This window comes from Pantherophis guttatus, chromosome 2, assembly GCF_059756535.1.
Source record: "Pantherophis guttatus breed Tessera chromosome 2, ASM5975653v1, whole genome shotgun sequence".
NCBI lineage: Eukaryota > Metazoa > Chordata > Lepidosauria > Squamata > Colubridae > Pantherophis > Pantherophis guttatus.
Window position 1 is genome coordinate 135,845,600 of NC_142064.1, and position 18,093 is coordinate 135,863,692.

The 18,093-nt window shown below is 42.1% G+C and overlaps 1 protein-coding gene across 1 annotated transcript; it reads left to right on the forward strand.

The window, feature by feature from the left end:
• The first annotated feature begins 7,952 nt into the window (after positions 1-7,952).
• Positions 7,953-11,112, forward strand: BCDIN3D (BCDIN3 domain containing RNA methyltransferase). The gene is made up of 2 exons (XM_034413055.3): positions 7,953-8,211; positions 9,331-11,112. Exons 1-2 carry the CDS (start codon positions 7,993-7,995, stop codon positions 9,913-9,915), a joined length of 804 nt encoding a protein of 267 aa, XP_034268946.2. The 5' UTR covers positions 7,953-7,992; the 3' UTR covers positions 9,916-11,112.
• Positions 11,113-18,093: the final 6,981 nt, after the last annotated feature.

Genomic DNA, 18,093 nt, shown 5'->3' on the forward strand with positions numbered 1-18,093 from the left:
GTTTGAGAACATCAGCCAAATGCTGCCACCTGCAGGACTGGGAAATCAGATGACAAGAGGAAATAACATCATAAGAGAAGTACGGTAAAAGCAAGTTATTTCCATACTCTTGCCAAGAGAACAGTATGAGTATTTCCATGTACTCACCAACTGAATTCTCATCTTAAATATATCTTCATCCATTCCTGGGCAACCTTCCAGAGGAATCTCATCTCCATTGGTCAAGTTCCTCTAAAAAGGTGAAAACCAGTTTTACTAAATTTTCATACCCACCTTAATAGGGCAAATTCATACCATTGCAGAGAATAAATGACATGGGGGAATCTGGTATGCAGTCCAGAACTCAATGCAGCCATGAAGGACAGGGACTGTAATAAATAGAATACAGAATAACAAGAGTTGGAAGGAGGTCTTCTAGTCCAACCCCCTGCTCAAGCAGGAGATCCTATACTATTTCTGGACAAATGGCTGTCCAATCTCTTCTTAAAAACCTTCAGTTATAGAGTATCCACAGTTAATGCTAGAAACTAATGAAACCAATAAAACAGCCCTGAGCATTTTAGTTTTCATTAACAATAAACAAAAATGAACCATCACCTTTCTGGCTTTGGTTGGGGCTTGTGGAAAACAAGGCACATTGCTAATTCACTGCAGAACAGCAGAACCTTTTAACTTTGTATCTTTTTTGAAAACCAATACAATTATTTTTAAAGCTTTATTAAATTAGTGTCTCTCTAACATTCTGAAATTGGTAAGATGGTTTTAACTTATCTTCTCCTCCTTCTGCTTCCAACGCACTCTACATGGGGCTACCCTTGAAAATGTTCGGAGACTACAGTTGGTCCAGAACGCAGCCACACGAGCTGTCGTGGGTGCACCTAGATACACCCACATTACACCAATTCTCCGCGAGCTGCATTGGCTCCCTATTGGTCTCCAGTCACAATTCAAGATGCTGGTTATTACCTTTAAAGCCCCACATGGCTCAGGGCCAGGTTATCTTTGAGACCGCCTTCTGCCGCATAGCTCCCAGCGACTGGTAAGATCCCACAGAGTTGGTCTCCTCCGGGTCCCGTCAGCTAAACAATGCTGGCTGGCGGGCCCGCAGGGGAGGGCCTTCTCTGTGGCTGCCCCAGCTCTCTGGAACCAGTTACCTCCTGAGTTCCGGACCCCCCTCCCCAATTGGCCTTCCGAAAAGCGGTGAAGACCTGGCTTTTCCGGCAGGCCTGGGGCCGTTGATCTCACTCTTGTGATCTGGCGAGATCCAGCCATGAATGGCATGAATGAGTTTTTAATGTTTTTAATTTTTAAATGTTTGTTTATAATGATTTTTTAAAATATATAGTGAGCCGCCCTGAGTCTTCGGAGAGGGGCGGCATATAAATAGAATTAATTAAATTAAATTAATTAAACCCGAATAATCTCTTCTTCCACCACTGATTAGAAAGCTCTTCAAGCTATGCATTTGAGGTACTATCTCCCCGAAATATGCCACTCCAAGCTAAAGAAGACTAGTACAAAACTCACCATTTTCCTGTATTGATAGGAATAAGCAAACGTGATTGTCCGTATGATTTTTCCACATCTATGGCTCTTTCTGTCACATCAAACATTATAGTATTCTGGCCTCTTTCAGATGCCTCACCTGGTTACCTCTGTTGTCAAGGAATTCTTACTTGCACACGACTGTGTGCACAACCAAAGTATGGTTTTGGATTCAGTAATTGTGATGCTAATATTATCCTGGCATTAGAAGTGGAACACGGTAGGACAGCAATCCAAAATCTAGCCAGGAACTATAAACAGAAAGGACAGCCTTTTGCTAATGATGTGGAGCAGTGGTTAGAATGCAGTATGGCAGGCTAATTCTGCCAACTGGCAGCAGTTCGAGTCTCACCAGCTCAAGGTTGACTCAGCCTTCTATTCTTTCAAGGTCGGTAAAATGAGGACCCAGATTCTTGGAGGCCAATATGCTGACTCTATAAACCGCTTAGAGAGGGCTGTAAAGCACTATGAAGAGGTATATGCAGTAAGTCTAAATTCTATTGCTATTGCTTTGCTCCCTAATTAGAAGAACAAATAAAGGAAATGTTCCTTTCCTCTTTTCATATACTGTAAAAGGTTATTTGATTTCAACTATCCCTATTATGTCCAGGATCAGGTGTGTTTTATCTGTTGAAATTTGATCTTTCTGACAAATATAAAATGCTTTGAGAATTTTTCTATCCAGGAAAGGAAGATTTTATGAAGATCTTCTCTGTCCTGGAACCTCCCAATGCTATTTCTTAGCCTTCCCAAAGGGCTGCATTAGCCTGTCAGAATTGGTTGAGAAAGCATTTTTCTCCAAAAAAGAAAACAACAACCTCAGGTTAGCATTTATATTATTTTGCATTCCTTTTTATCTTCGCATCTTTATTTTCTTTTTGCAAGCAACCTACCGTAGTAAGATAGCTCAGAAACAGTGGGTGGCCCAGGATCACCCAGGGAAATTCATGGTTTAAAGAGCAGAGTATCTAGAAGAAGAGCTGACCTCAGATTTCTCTAAAAAGGACAGATGCAACCTGCTGAGAAACAGGTTACCAAGGTAGAAAATACAGCAATGCTTTCTGCCAGTTAAGTAAAAGTGATGGTTCGTTTTATTCTGGAGAATAGCACTGCCTTCAGCACATTTTCTTTCAGGCTAATGACTTACAAGAAAATAAAAAAAAGACAATAGGAATCAGGAGGGTTTCTAACACATTAAGACTGCTTGCCACTTATTTGTATCATGGCCAATAACAGATGGATTAATGAAAATTCTCAGGTCATCAAGAATGGCCTGTATGTTTATGCAGCCAGGCAGAAATTTCAGCAGGGGGATTGTGATAACGAAAGCAAAGCAGAGAGGACAACTATAAGAGCTGCAGGTGCCATAGTTAAAAGAGAGTTGGTGATGTTTCTACTTTGGGGTGTATAGTGCCTTGAATTCAAAGACAAAAGGGTGTTTCATGTGCATTCCATATGTCCTCACCCCACCTGCAACTTCTTCAAGCAGCTACTTTGTCTTTCCCTGAGGCTGTTCCACAACTGCACTGCAATCCACATTGTTTGGTTTAAGGAGTTTCAGACTTGGGCAATGTGAATGTCCCTATGCACTCCAAAGTATCTTGTTGCCTCTGAATCAGTGGTGAAATTAAAAAATTTCCCCTACCGTGGGCGTGGCTTGTTGGGAGGAGGTCATGTGACTGGGTGGACGTGGCCAACTCGACATCACTCACATCGAGGGGCTCCTCACCGGCCCCTCCCCTCCCAGCCACTCCTTGTCGCGAATGGCAGGAAAATGGGGAGGGGAATATTCCCACCTATCATCCTTCCCTCAGTCTGTCCTGAGATTGAGGAATGGATGACAGGCAGGAAAATCCCCTTCCTCATTTTCCTGCCTTTCACGAAAACGGCTCCATTCCAGCTGCTGACCCCGTCCCTCTCTCTCCTGGGGACCACCTTAAAAGGGACAGGCTGCAGCAGCTCCGTTGTGAACAGAGGGAGAAAAGTTAGTATTCTCTCTGCTGCATTTAACATTGAATTCTGTGGAATATCGAGCGGCCGGAAGAGGTGAGCGGCGACCAGCCGGGCGTGGGTGGGGCCAAGGAGGGGTAAGTACTACCGGTTCGCCCAAACTGGTCCAAACCGGTAGGATTTCACCCCTGCTCTGAATCTGTAGCTTTCCATAGCCTTCCTCCGTTCAGGTCTTACATTTAAACTTGTGTTCCCCCTTTCCACCAAATATTTACATGGCCCTGGCAACTCTCTGCTTCTACAATTGCCAGAAATTGGTGGTCTCACTATTCTGATTTGGGAAACACAGAGGAGCTGTTGAGTAGATCTAAAAATAGAGTTAATTCTTTTTAAAGAACAAAACCAAATGTTGTGTGATAGTTACAAAAACAAAAGAAAGGATGGGGGAGACACCCTCTTTCCACTGAAGGCGGGACACAAAAGTTGTTGCTTTACAAAGATGGTACATGTAAGATAAGCATTAAAAGAAAATTGAGGAAATCTAGTATAAAGACTCAGCCCTAAAGCTTCCAGAGAAGACTATAAAACCACCTTGCCAGAATTAAGAAAAAAATGGGCAGGGTAAATGCATAGATCTTTCCAGACACAAGGACAATTCATGACCACATCATTTCTTCCAGATCTAAAAGATTTTTATGGTTTCCATGTCAAAAAAGCAAACAAAATAAAAAAAATCTTTCCAAAAGAGCTGTCCTTCCTACAACATGGCCAATTAGGAATACTAAAGCAGAATATTCTTATTATTTATTTTATTTTTATTTATTTTGTTATTCATATTTCTATGCCGCCCACTCTCTGAGGACTCTGGGCGGCTTACACCAAAGACAGTATACTAAATAGCATATTGCCCCCAACAATCTGGGTCCTCATTTTACCCACCTTGGAAGGATGGAAGGCTGAGTCAACCTTGAGCTGGTGAGATTTGTTCCGCTGATCATTATAATTATAATTTAGTATAATTATTAAAACCTTTAAGAAAATAGCTGCTGAACTAACTAAATACAAAGTAACTTGCATTTTTTAAAATAAAACATAATATGAACATCCTTATTTCAAAATGCATTGTTTCCCTAAAAATGAATCTTAGCACAATGAATCATAAAAAATTTCTGAAACAAAAACATCTTGATTTTCCCCCACCCCCAAAATAAAATATGGCTTCAAAAGGCTTTTCGGGGGGGGGGGGAGGAATTGACCTATACCAGATCATTGCTGAAAAAAGGCCTGCTAGCTTTTTAAAAAAATAGCTTGGAATACTATTATTATAGAAATGACCTTAAAGATTAATAATAAAGCAAAGACTGACAGGTATGTTGAACAATTTGAAACAAATATATAGAGTGAATAAGCAGTGAAACACAGGCAACTGTGTACCAGAAAAATAACAGCACACAACCAAGGGGAACAAAAGAGCAAAAGATGGCACAGGTGATGACATCATTCTGTAACATTATTTGCATCAGACATCATGATACAAGTACAGAATTGCAGGGCTTGGGAGATGACATCATCATGTACATGATGTACACTTTGATATCACTGCTTTTTTTATCTTGGGTGCAGGCAGAAAGAGGGGGGACCAATCCTTATGCTATATCAAATCGTTGCCACCATGAACCCAGAATCCATTAACTAGTACTATTACTGTTTGACCTCCAAGGTACCATAATTGGTTTATTCTTACAAGTCTTGAAATCAGTTAATATTTTAAGATTAAGGGAGGAGAAAAGAGGAGAGGTTTGAAATCTGAGATGGGTTCAAAAGGCACTTTACATTTAATTCATGATAATTAAATCTAAGATAGCCACCATCTACTGGATATTTTGAAGAAATCTGGATCTTCAATAGCTTTCATTCACCTGCTGGCTAAGACAGCCATAGATACGAGCAACAAACCCATTTCTTTGATACAATTTTCTAGCAAGGCTGGAAAAGCTGGTTTCTTTCCTTGAATCCGTCAAGGTGGCCTTCAGGATGACTCCTACAAAGAGACTTGATTTAGGCAGCCCTTCAAAGATGTATGCAGTTGAGGTAATCCCAACCAACTTCTTCTCTGGTCTCTTTCTTCTCCTTCCTTCAGCCATCCCCTGAGAAAAATAATCATTCTGCCATGCCAGGAAAAGGTCAAATGAAGTTTACCACGGTGGAATCTTTTTGAGTCAATCATGGCTCCAGGCAAGATAAGTTCCTGCAGTTTTCATGGAAAGATTTTGAAAGTGGCTTGCTCTTGCCTTCTTTCTAGGGCTGAGACAAAGTGACAGGCTCAAAGTCACCTAGCTGGCTTCTATATCTAACTTTTGACTAGAAGTCAGGTTTCCCCACTCTTAGTCAAACACCTAAACTGCTATACCAAACTAGCTTTAATTTTGCCATTAGGATATGAAAACTCACATGATTGAATACTGTCCAAAGCAGGTTGGTATAATTGTGAGATATTTGTCATCTGTTAGTGACTCTCTTAACCTAAAGCCTTTGGTCTGGGGCAGATAATAACTGCATAATTAAAAAGACCCTTTCCAAAGCATCTTGGCAGGAAATGATGTTCTTAAGACACAGCCATCTGCTGGTATGTAAAAGCGCTGTTTGATGCCGAGTGTCAATGTGCTCACAGAGAGGAATTATTGATATGAATTGGTACCAGTCCCTCCGGAAGGCGCAGATCTCTCTCTCTCTCTCTCGCTTGCCATAGATAATTGCCATTCTGGCTAATCTGTAGAGCTTCAAAGAATATTAGAATAGCTTCTTCTCAGATCAGCTAGCCTAAGACTATTGGGGTTGTCCTGCTCTGAGCCTTTGCATCTTCAGACAGCCTCATCACGTGTAAGATTTGTGGCCCCCCATTGCTGCTTATCTTTCAAGGGCGATTACAAGACCCCCCTCTTGGGATTGGATAAGCTTTTTAAGAAGCAGCCTTTTCAGAGAGTAATTGAGGTGGCTGCCTTTAAATCAGGACTACTAATAGTTCTAGATTGCTATTCTCAAGTTTATTCATTATCAATAGTTAATACTGATATGTAAACTGGATTTATTAAAATAAAGAATATGATACAATCTGCCTCTTTCCCATTCATTTTACTAGATAATCCAGTATTGGGAGAGTACAAAGACTGTTTTTTTGCTTTCCTCCTCCTCTTCTTCCTTCTTTATTTGAGTAATATAATAATTTTATACTGATAGAAATTAGGTATTTATATTTCCGGCCCATCCCATCTGCTGGCACATTTACAAGTTGTGACCTGAACCCTCACTGCATCTTTGATGTCTGTGATTAATTAGTGAAGTAAATACAAATGTATTCAAAACACTATTATGTATGTAGCATAACACTGAGTTGCTTCCTGTTTATGAAATTAATGCACTGTCAGCTAAGCTACTGTCTGAGATCAGAGTTCCTTCCACGGTTAACATAAATAAAACTCAAGATGATGCATATATATGCTGAAATTTCATTTCAATGTATTTGTACATAGGAAATATAAAATTAAAGTGTAAATTGGATTCACAATTAGTCATACTAAAGTGTAAATTCGTTGACCTAACGAAACAACTTAGTCGCTTACTGATTGTACTCAAATTCCAGTTTTTCACTGCTATGTTACTATCTCCAAGGCTGCCTCCCATAGTGTCAATGACTCATTGAAGAGGGCATCTGGCCACATGGGCGTGTGTGTATGTGTATCCCAAAAAAGGGGAGCCAGGCAACCCGCCTTCCCATCCTCATCTGCATTGTTCCTTTGTTGGGTTTGCTTTCTGCTGCCCAAAATTGAGCTGATGTTGACATAGTCCAATGTAATGCTATAAATGTACAGCTAGGTATTTGGCAAAATTATATGTAGAACATCCATCTGCCAGTTAGCACCTTAAAGGCGTACATTGTCCTTAAGTCTTGTGCCTCAGATCCATCTTCTGGCACCACGACTTGCAGTTCAGCCCCTGCAAACCGGGATGATGCAAACTTTGATGGCGGTGTCAGAAGATCCACAGATCAGATTGCTCCAGATTCATGGGGCAAATCTATTTTTATTTCGTTTTTAGAGGATTTATATGACCACCCACTCATTTTCAGTCACCCTAGGCGGTTTACAAAAAAGACCCCTCGGAGACAGCCTGATCCTATGCTAATTTATTCAGAAGCAAGCCCTCCCTCCACCCGTTCAGTGCTTCTGCCGTTCACCCTTCCTCTTTTTTGCCCACTCCTTTTGCTGCCACCACGTAGTCCGGGTTTTTTTTTACAGCCCAGGCTGCCAAAAAAAACCAAAACAAAAACAGAAACCCTGCGTCTGTTGAAACCTCACAAAAGCTATGGGCTTCGATCACTTCCTTTCTTCTCCTGTTTAAAAGCTTTGCTATATTAACACGTCCCTTCCCACCCACCCCCGGAACCTCTGCTGTTGCTGCTCAGTTCCTAGTCGGAACGTAAGCCTACCGGCCCCTAAAATGGCGGCGCCCGTGACCGCGCGTTGCAAGGTTCTTGCAGACGCTGAGCCCCCGGTTCTGCCAGGCGGGGCGGCGCCGTACGGAAATTTCCCCAACTACTCTTGCTTCCATCCGCCCGAAGGACGCGTCTCCCTCTTGCCTGCGACTCTTTTGAGTGAGCTCTTCCCAAACCCGCGTGCGGGTCCCCTGTTGGGCTTGGATGTTGGATGCAATTCGGGGGTAAGAAAGAGAAGGAGCGGGGGGGGGGGGGAGGTGTTGTCTCAGCATCTTTGCATATATTGCAGTTGCTTCCCCGTTGGTTTTTTCATGCTTGCAAATTGGTATTCAGCTCTTGCAAACGCAGTCCATTATTTTCATATTACTCTGGCCATTATTGATCTCGGCATCAATCTCTCAGAAGTCCAGAGAACCCAACTGCGAAGCATAGCTGGCAAATCCAGGCTATCTATATTCGAAGAAATTGCAAAGCATTTTTTTGTAGGTCAGGTTTTCCCATCCTGGTATGTTCCAAATGCGTTGGATCGGCTCATCAGTTCCCCAGCGATAATTGGCAAAGACGAGGGATGATTTGACGTTATAGTTCAGCCGCATTTATAAAAAACCCCTAAGAAATAGGATGCTTATATAGACAGTTCGATTTAGACTTATATAGACAGCCGGATTTCCTTTATGGGGTTAGCCAGGATGGACTCAGCCAGTGTCCTGTTGAATCTGAGTTTCTGGATTCATGAACTATGGTTTGTCTGAATTTTGTTTAAGATCATAGAGGCGCAATTACAGTTAGTCGGGCAGGCGTCTATAACCTTAAATACTCAAAGAGCCTTTTGGACCTGTTTCCCACAGAAAAGAAAACACCAGGAGCCACAAAACCTGGGTGGGCGTGGCCAACTCAATGTTGCTCACTTCCACCAGTCATATGACACCCCCCCCCAGCCACGCCTATCCAGCCGGTCATTAGGGCAGAGAACCAGTGGTTAAAAAACACTGGGAACCACAAAATCCTTTTGACATCTCTCTCTCCCCTCTCTCCCCCCCCCCTCTCTGTATCTCTCTGTATCTCTCTCTCTCTTTCTCTGTATCTCTCTGTCTCTGCCCTGGCCATTTCTCCATCCCTTGCCATCGCCCTTACCTTCTCAGGCCAGGCAAGGAGTGACTGGGAGGGGAGGGCGAGGGGCGGGGCAGCCAGTGGTGGGATCACCTGACACGGAGCCACAGCAGAGGGCCCAAAGAGCCACATGCAGCTCTGGAGCCGCAGTTGCTGACCCCTGGACTAGGGGGTGGGTACCTAGGAAAAGATTAGAGCAAAAGTTGAGAGATTTCTCTCTCTTCTCTCTTCAGGAACTCAGTGTCGCCCTCTATAAGCACCTCCTTGGCTTTAACCATACTAACCCGGAGCATTCTGTGAATGGAAAGGATTTCCGCCTCCTCTGCTGTGACATTGATGCAAACCTGATTGAGAGAGCCAAACAACACAGCCCTTTCCCTGGTTCCATTTCCTACACCACTCTCGATATCATGGACCCCAGTGCAAGAGAGACTCTGCTGACCTCCTACTTGAACAAGTTTGGTCGCTGTTGGTTTGACATTTGCTTCTGCATGTCAATAACTATGTGGATCCATCTGAATCATGGGGACAGTGGTCTGGTGAAATTCTTATCTTCCCTTGTGACTAAATGTACATATTTACTCCTTGAACCCCAGCCATGGAAATGCTACCGTGCAGCTGCTCGGCGCCTGAGGAAGTTGGGCCGGAATGACTTTGATCATTTCCATTCGCTCACCATCAAAGGGAACATGGCTGAGAAGATAACTCAGATCTTGACGAGAGACTGTGCCATGGAGTTTGTGTGTTGCTTTGGAAGCACCAGCTGGGACAGGAGCCTCTTGCTGTTTAAATCAAAAGAGAAAAAACATTTGAGATAATTCAGGATTTGTATATTCTTGTTGAAGGAGCGTGATGGCTCAATGATGATGACGACATTGATGGCGTGATGGCTTGTTGAGGTGTTGTGATGGTAACATCGTTCCATGCACTTTGGCGTATAGCCATACTGGCCATATGATCATGGAAAATGTCTTTGGACAACACTGGGTCCCTCAGCCAAGAAATAGAGATGAGCACAGCCCCTTAGATTTGAACACAACTGGACAGGAAAACCTTTAACCTACATTCTGGCATTTAATCAAAGGGAAAATGGCAGGTTATTGAGAGAACCAACTCTTTTGCCATGCGATTGAACTGTACGGATAACATGGGGTCTTGAAAATCATACATTTTAATATCAGAAATTATTTTCCAAATTTACCGATACACCTTGATTTGGTGTAGTCCATTGGTAAAATGTAAAATTTTGTTACTACCGGTTCTGTGGGCGTGGCTTGGGGAGGGTAATCTGACTGAGTGGGCATGGCCAACTTTTTTTTTTTTTTTAGTTTTAAAAGCATTTTTTCTACAACCTTAAGAGGTTGCAGAAAAAAATGCTTTTAAAAGCCTCTGACAATCAGACAACTCAGCTGGGATTGTCGGAGGCTTTTAAAGGCATTTTTTTTTCTACAACCTCTTCGGCCGAAGAGTTTGTAGAAAATATGCTTTTAAAAGCCTCTGACGATCCCAGCTGAGCCGCGCGATCATCAGAGGCTTTTTTTTTTACACTTTTAAAAGCATTTTTTTGGCCGAAGAGGTTGTAGAAAAAATGCTTTTAAAAGTTAAAAAAAAAGTTTCTGATGATCACGCGGCTCAGCTGGGCATGGGGGGGAGGGGCGGGCAGGGATTTTTGCTTCCGGTTCTTCGAACCACCCGCTGCCAAAGCTACCGGATCAGGTGATCCGATCCGAACCGGGAGCATTTCACCCCGGTATAGTCTCAAAATTTTGGAGATGGATCCTGCACAGAGAATTCCCACTAGATGGAAACAAAGTTTAATGTTTTTGGTCCTCCAGCAACAGGAAAATAAGATATGCTTGGTTTCGGTATCTCACAATTTTAATGATTCTTTTCTCATCACAGAAATTTGATTTCTGTTAGTTCTGAAATAAAGCCTCATATCGTTTTTGGCTTTTACTTTTGGCTCTATACTGGCTCTGTATTCCTTAATAAAATTTATATTTTGACAATATAAATGGCAATGCTTTTTAGGGAGAACTGTTGAAGCATGCTCAAGCTCTTCAGAACTGGGAAGGGGGCTGAATGCTACTCAACCACATTGATAAAACTTCCCTTCCTCCTTGGGTTCAAAGGCACATGTTAGAATGAATGAATTTCAGTGTGGCAAACCAGATTCACACAATTCTTTGTTGGTATCCCAGACTCTGCTTTCATTTGCTTTCTTTTCAAAGCAACACAGAAGTGTGAAGTGGCAAGAACCACAGGAAGAGCCTGCTTAATACTTCAGAATAATTCTATAGAGGGAAATATTCTTGAGCAGGAAAAGAAGATAAAGATATTCACATATTCTCCTGTTCAGCCTTCCACACAAACATCTCCTCCTTTGGGTGATTCTGAAATGCAGTAAGCAAATTCAAAATACGTACAATGAAAGATTATGCATAGCTGGGTATTCTTGTACCGCTGTGAATAGCTAGGGGAGTATCAAAGGTGCTTGTCAAAAGGCAACTGGACTTTCTTGGTTGTTTTCCTTGAAAAACATTTCGCTTCTCATCCAAGAAGCTTTTTCAGTTTCAGTACTGAACAACCATACCTGAATGATTTGAGAATCTCCATAGATATGTTAGGGGAGTAAAACCAGTGAAATGATTATATTGCTACAATCCTCATTGCTGTATTTAATGTGTTTGCAATCGGGTGTGTGTGTGTGTGTCTCCTGGATTTATGACTCCTGCTTGAAAATAGGTGGCTGTTGCGGCTAGGAGGATCTTAGAGCAACTTTGTACTGTATTATCAGTTGTACCCATTTCTGAATCAGGAGGCTGTGCTCTCAGTTACTCATGCTCTGGTCACCTCCCAAATGGACTATACACTCTACATGGGGCTCCCCTTGAAGAGTATCCCAAAGCTTCAACTGGTGCAAAATGTGGAGTGGGCAGTTATAAATGGTCCTAAAACTGCACATATTAAACCTCTGTTCTATGAGCTGCATTGGTTGCCAGTTTACTTCCAGATTCAATGTGTTGGTTTTAACTTTTAAAGTCCTAGATCAGGGGTCTGCAACCTTAAACACTCAAAGAGCCATTTGGACCCATTTCTCACAGACAAGAAAACACCAGGAGCCACAAAACCCTTCCCGTGCCTGACTATTTCTTGAGCAGCCACAAAACACATATGTAGTTGAATTAAACGTTCTGTTTTCTTCTGAAACTTTACTTTTCTTGGATTTATCCATGGTTGGCCTATCGGGGGTTGAAAAGCTCAATAAATTGTGGGCCAGCAAGTCTCATACATTGGCAGCTGTGAGTGATATTTTGAGTAACCGGGAGCTGCAGCAGAGGGGTGAAAGAGCCACATGTGGCTCCAGAGCCGCAGGTTGCTGACCCCTGTCCTAGATAGCATGAGGCTGGATTATTGGAGGGATTACTTCTCCCTGGTTATATTTACCTGTCCTATCAGGTCTGATAGGAAGGGTTTATCAGGCAGTAAAAGAGATGGGAGGAGAATTGCACTTTCAGGCTTGCAAGAGTCTATTAATGAAGTCTTACTATAAAGCAGATTTAGCCCATCTGACTGTGTTTGAAATTTTAGCTGCCTGGGAAGGCTGACAGCAAGCTTGAGGATCCCATGGAAATAGGGAGCCCATGAAATGGCTATACAACAACTGCCCTGTTTGGAGACCATCTGAAGTTATGACAATGCTGAAAAAGAATTTCACAAATGGCCTACAACAGATTGTAAATGCATCGTATTCATGTGATGTTTCACTTAATAACCATGTTGTTTATCAATGGAATTGTCAGTCCGAATTGTGGTTGTTAAAACAAGAACTGCCTATATTGCATGCATTGAAGGTGCTCTTCTGCTGTTTTAGTTATGTTTTAATTGTTTAATGGTTTTTAAAGTTTTATTTTTAATGGTGCTATTTTTATTCTGTGCCACCCTGGGTTACATTCATAAGATGGGGTGGCTATATCAATTTGATAAATAACTAAATAACTTTAAATATACATACAAAACAGATCAAAGGAATAAAAGTAAGAGCTTTCTTATTTGGCTGACATAAAAAACGCTATGACAGCAACATCACTGTCCCCATTAATTCTGTTTTTGCTTCTGGATTGGGTCATGCTCCCCAGGCAGAACTGGCACACAATTTGGGACCCTCTTGGACTCACAATTCCTGCTTGAACTGATGGCAGCCATGGCCAAGAAGTCTTTTCTGCAACTCCATCTAATGCACCAGGTGCCCTAATTCCTAGATTGGGAGGCTCTGCTTCATAATCACTGGCTGCCTGGATGATTGCAATGTGCTCTACATGGGGCTGCCCTTGAAGATCATCTAGCGATCTAGTTGGTCCAGAATGCAATGCTATGGGTAGCTATATGCCTGTGTAATGCTACCACTTCAGGAGCTACATTGGCTTCCTATCAGCTTCTGAGTGCAATTCATTTTACTGCTTATCGCCTATCAACCCTCTGATGGCACAGAATTATTAGCAGGATTACTAATCTCCAATTATGCCTGCCTCTCCCGCAGGATCCAACAGGGTATATACGCTTCAGATCTTTCCATGAATCAGAGCCATCTATTGGGACGTAGGAGGCATGCCTTCTCTGTCACAGTACCTGCCCTTTGGAACAGCAATCTCTGCCATCAGCCTTGCTCCACCTGGATCTGAATGGCCCTGATGCTATGGGTTTTCTGTAATGCTTTAAAAGCTTGGCTTTCCCTACGAGCACTGGATTAGGATATTGTATCAACTCATCTAGAAAATAGTTTAGAATTCTGAACCTACTGTACTCTATCCTGAGCCTTGATTTATGCTGTGCGGTTGTGGTTTGTGTTTGTTGGTTAGCTTCATTTGTTTTTAATCCTTTGTTCACCAACCAGAGAGGTATTTGTGAGTGGTGGCCATGCAAAGAAATCCACAGGCACTCTGCAGTTAGTGACACAAGGGTAATCAAAGGGCTACAAGTTACCCAAATGCTTCTAAAAAAGCCCAGAAGTCCGATAGCGCCTTTTCCAATTTGCTTGAATTAACAGAGGCTTTAAATTACTACACCTCTCAGGTGGCAACAACCTTGTACATTCATTCAGAGAAATATCAATCACTGTTCTGCTAAATCTTGAATTTGTTACCAAGTTTGTTACAAATTTTTATGTTTATTGAGCCACAGAACTATATTCTATATCAATAAAGGAGAATATTTGTAGCTCAGGGTTGAAATGAGAGGTTCTTGGTGCTCTCTGAGCTTGCTTGTTTTCTTGCAGATGTTTCATTACCCAAACTAGGCAACGTCATCAGCACTGATGCTCAGAGAGTATCAATGTATCCTATACAGCCGTGATGGCGAATTTATGGCATGCGTGCCACAGGTGGCACACGGAGCCATCTCTGTGGGCACACGAGCCGACGCCCAGGTCAGCTCCACCGTGCATGCTCACGTGCCTCTCGCCAGCCAGCTGATTTTTGGGTCTCTGCTGGGAGGCGCGCACATGCGTGGAGGTGTGTGTGTGGGTCACACGTGCATGTGGGATGTGGGGGGGTGCAGTGCCCCACGCACCCTGTTTTTGGTTCCAGGAGGCTTCAGGGAGGCCTGCTAACGGGGGTGGGGGGAGCGTGGGGGGGGGGTCGCACGCACATGTGCTGGGGGCATGGCCTGTGCGGGGGGCATTGCATTATGCGTGTTAGCAGGTAACAGCACTCAAGGAAAAAAAGGTTCGCCATCACTGCTATACAGTATTGAAGATTTCATTATGGAGGTTGCGGTGCATTTGGTTCCCCACTAGGGGACTCCCTTATTTTATTTTATTTTTTTATTTGATTTATATGCCGCTCTTCTCCGGAGACTCAGGGCGGCTTACAATGTGTTAAGCAATAGCCTTCATACTTTTGTATATTTATACAAAGTCAGCTTATTGCCCCCACAAACTGGGTCCTCATTTTACCTACCTTGGAAGGCTGAGTCAACCTTGAGCCTGGTGAGATTCGAATTTACAGTAATTGCAGGCAGCTGGTGTTAATCACAATGCTTTTAGTCTGCTGAGCCACCAGGCCCTTATAACGCCTTCAAAAATCTGCAACTCTACCAAAAGTATAATACCTTCATTTTCTCCATTCCTGCATTAATTTGTCTATTGGTTTTGTAATCTGTGGATATGGCAGACAACTCTGCAGCATATTCCAATACTGAATATGCTGTTCAAATGTCTCCCTTGATACCCATCAAGGTCTTCTCCACTTCATTTTTTATCTTAAGTTAACACATGCCCACATACACTGACACAAAGAAATCTGTTTTGCTGCCAGTCAAACCAGGCCTCAAGGACCATCTTTATTTCTCAAAATGTGTCTGGGCCCCAAATGAGCCCCTAAAGCGTCTTTAGAAAGCCAAAAGTCACTGATTTGTTTAAAAGTATCCAGTAAAAGGATGAAGACAAATATCTCTATAAGTTTCTTCTGAACTCCAGCATCTAAGCAGACTTCTATCCAGGGGTGTCAAACTGGCAGCCCACGAGCCGGATGCATCACATGCAAGCCACACCTACCCCAGCTCCGCAAAAAATCTACAAGGGTTGAGAATATTCAGGATGCACAGTCCACAACAATTGCATTTTAACTTCACAAGAATAGTACATTGTGTGAGGGTTCAGCATTGATTTGTTTGCGTTTGTATTCAGGAAATAGTTCCCATTCTTGCCAACAGTTGGAAATAACATAGCAGAGCTCACTGCTATTGCAGCCAATTATTTCTACTGCTACAATAGCCAATTGCATTTTTCCCCCTGAAAATAATTAAGCTGCCCTTTTAATGGTAACAAACAATACCTTTTGTGAGTGAAAGCAAATACCTTTTGCATTTTGTGATTATTTGAGCTTTAGTGCAAAACGGTTACAAGAGCTGCCACATAAATCTTCAGTGTTATCGCAGTGCTGTTTTTCAAAATATATTACATTAAAGAATTAGATTTGCAGTTGCATTGCTAAAGCTTAACCCTAGTTGTAGAGACTAGAGAGAAGCTGAATTTTTGTTTGCAGAAAGTGTTTTGGCTGAAAGGAAAGGGTTTTGTATTTCATAGCCATTTCCCCTCCATATTATACAGATGGTCTTTAACTTACAACTATTTGTTTAGTGACCATTCAAAGTTACAATGGCATTGAAAAAAGTGATTTATTACCGATCCTCACCCTCATGACAGTTGCAGCAACCTCACGGTTATAGAATCATTCAGGCTATTGGCAACTGACAGGTATTTATGATAGTTTCAGTGTCCCAGAGTTATGTGATTGTCATTTGCAATCTTCTCAGCCAGTTTCTGATAAGCGAATTAATGACCGCATGATTTACATAACAACTTCAGTAATTCACTTAACAACCATGGCAAAAACGTTGTAAAATCGCATGTGACTCGCTTAACAACCCTCTTGCTTAGCAATGGCAATTCTGGTCCCAACTGTGGCCGTAAATTGAGGACTACCCATATTCTATTTGTTCTCCATCAGTAGGATAATACTTCATGAACAGAATGAAGTGAATAGGTATGCCATGCAATGCCCTATTGGAATTGCATCAGTAGGATAATTCAGTTGAAGAGATGGCATCCATCTACTGATTTATGTATGTAGTGACTAGAATAGAATAGAATAACAGAGTTGGAAGGGACCTTGGAGGTCTTCTAGTCCAGCCCTCTGCTTAGGCAGGAAACCATACACTACTTCAGACAAATGGTTATCCAATATCTTCTTAAAAACTTCCAGTGTTGGAACATTCACAACTTCTGAAGGCAAGTTGTTCCTTCAGAATTAACTGATTAACTGATTAATTGTCTTGTCAGGAAATTTCTCCTTAGTTCTAGGTTGCTTCTTGGTTAGTTTCCACCCATTGCTTCTTGTCCTTCTCTCAGGTGCTTTGGAGAATAGCTTGACTCCCTCTTCTTTGTGGCAGCCCCTGAGATATTGGAACACTGTTATCATGTCTCCCCCAGTCCTTCTTTTCATTAAACTAGACATACCCAGTTCCTGCAACCGTTCTTCATATGTTGTTTTAGCCTTTGTGTTTTTTCCCCATTTACTTCCCTGCCCCTTAAATTCTTCTACAAGGTAAAGGCATTAATCCGATTGGGGAAGGAATACATAGAAGAGAAGAGTTGAAGCAGGACTAAAACTTTGCTGGGGTTGATGCACTTTAAATATCTCCGTGACAAAACCTGTCTTGTAGCATATGAATATGCAGAATTATTTAACTTTCCAGAATGTACGTAAGATATTTATATCCATCCTTGCAGCTGAGGTAATAAAGTTGCAAGACAAGTCCTATTGTTGTGTGTGCCTCACTTTCCTACTTAAATTGCCCAGCTGGTGGTAGTAGAGTACCACTGAAGGACTCTCTTAAAGGAAAAGAGGAAGCCATCTCCCTGGTCATTTCAGCCTTGCCGCAGTTATTGTCCCATTGAATCCCAATTCCCAAATAGGAGATGAAAGATGTGTGAAAGAAGCAGAACTTGTAATAATCGAGAGCAACAGTGTGGTGTGACAGTTATTACAGTCTTTCTCAACCTTAGCAATTTCAAGATATCTGGACTTCAACTCCCACCTGTATTGGAGATTCAGAGTATCAGACTGAATGAAAACCCCCTCCTATCATGGCATTTACTAAGTAACCATGGTTACTTGCTATTTATTTCTAAATAACACAAAGTTGTTGTAATGATCAAAAGTGCGTGTATAATAATAATAGTTAATATAAGAAATAATAGGGCTAGATAAACCAAAAAGGCAATTAAGAAGAAAGATGAGGCTATAAAAGTAATAGTGAGTACTAATAAGTAATCAGACTTGTCCTCATATCTTCAGGGTAATTGAAGACTCAGTTTTGACTAAATCCATTTATGATTCTGACAGAAAATATCCTGAGAAACTTTGCAGTTCGGTACAGTGGCGGGTTGCCCCCGGTTCAGACCGGTTCGCAAAAACCGGTAGTAAAACTGGCGG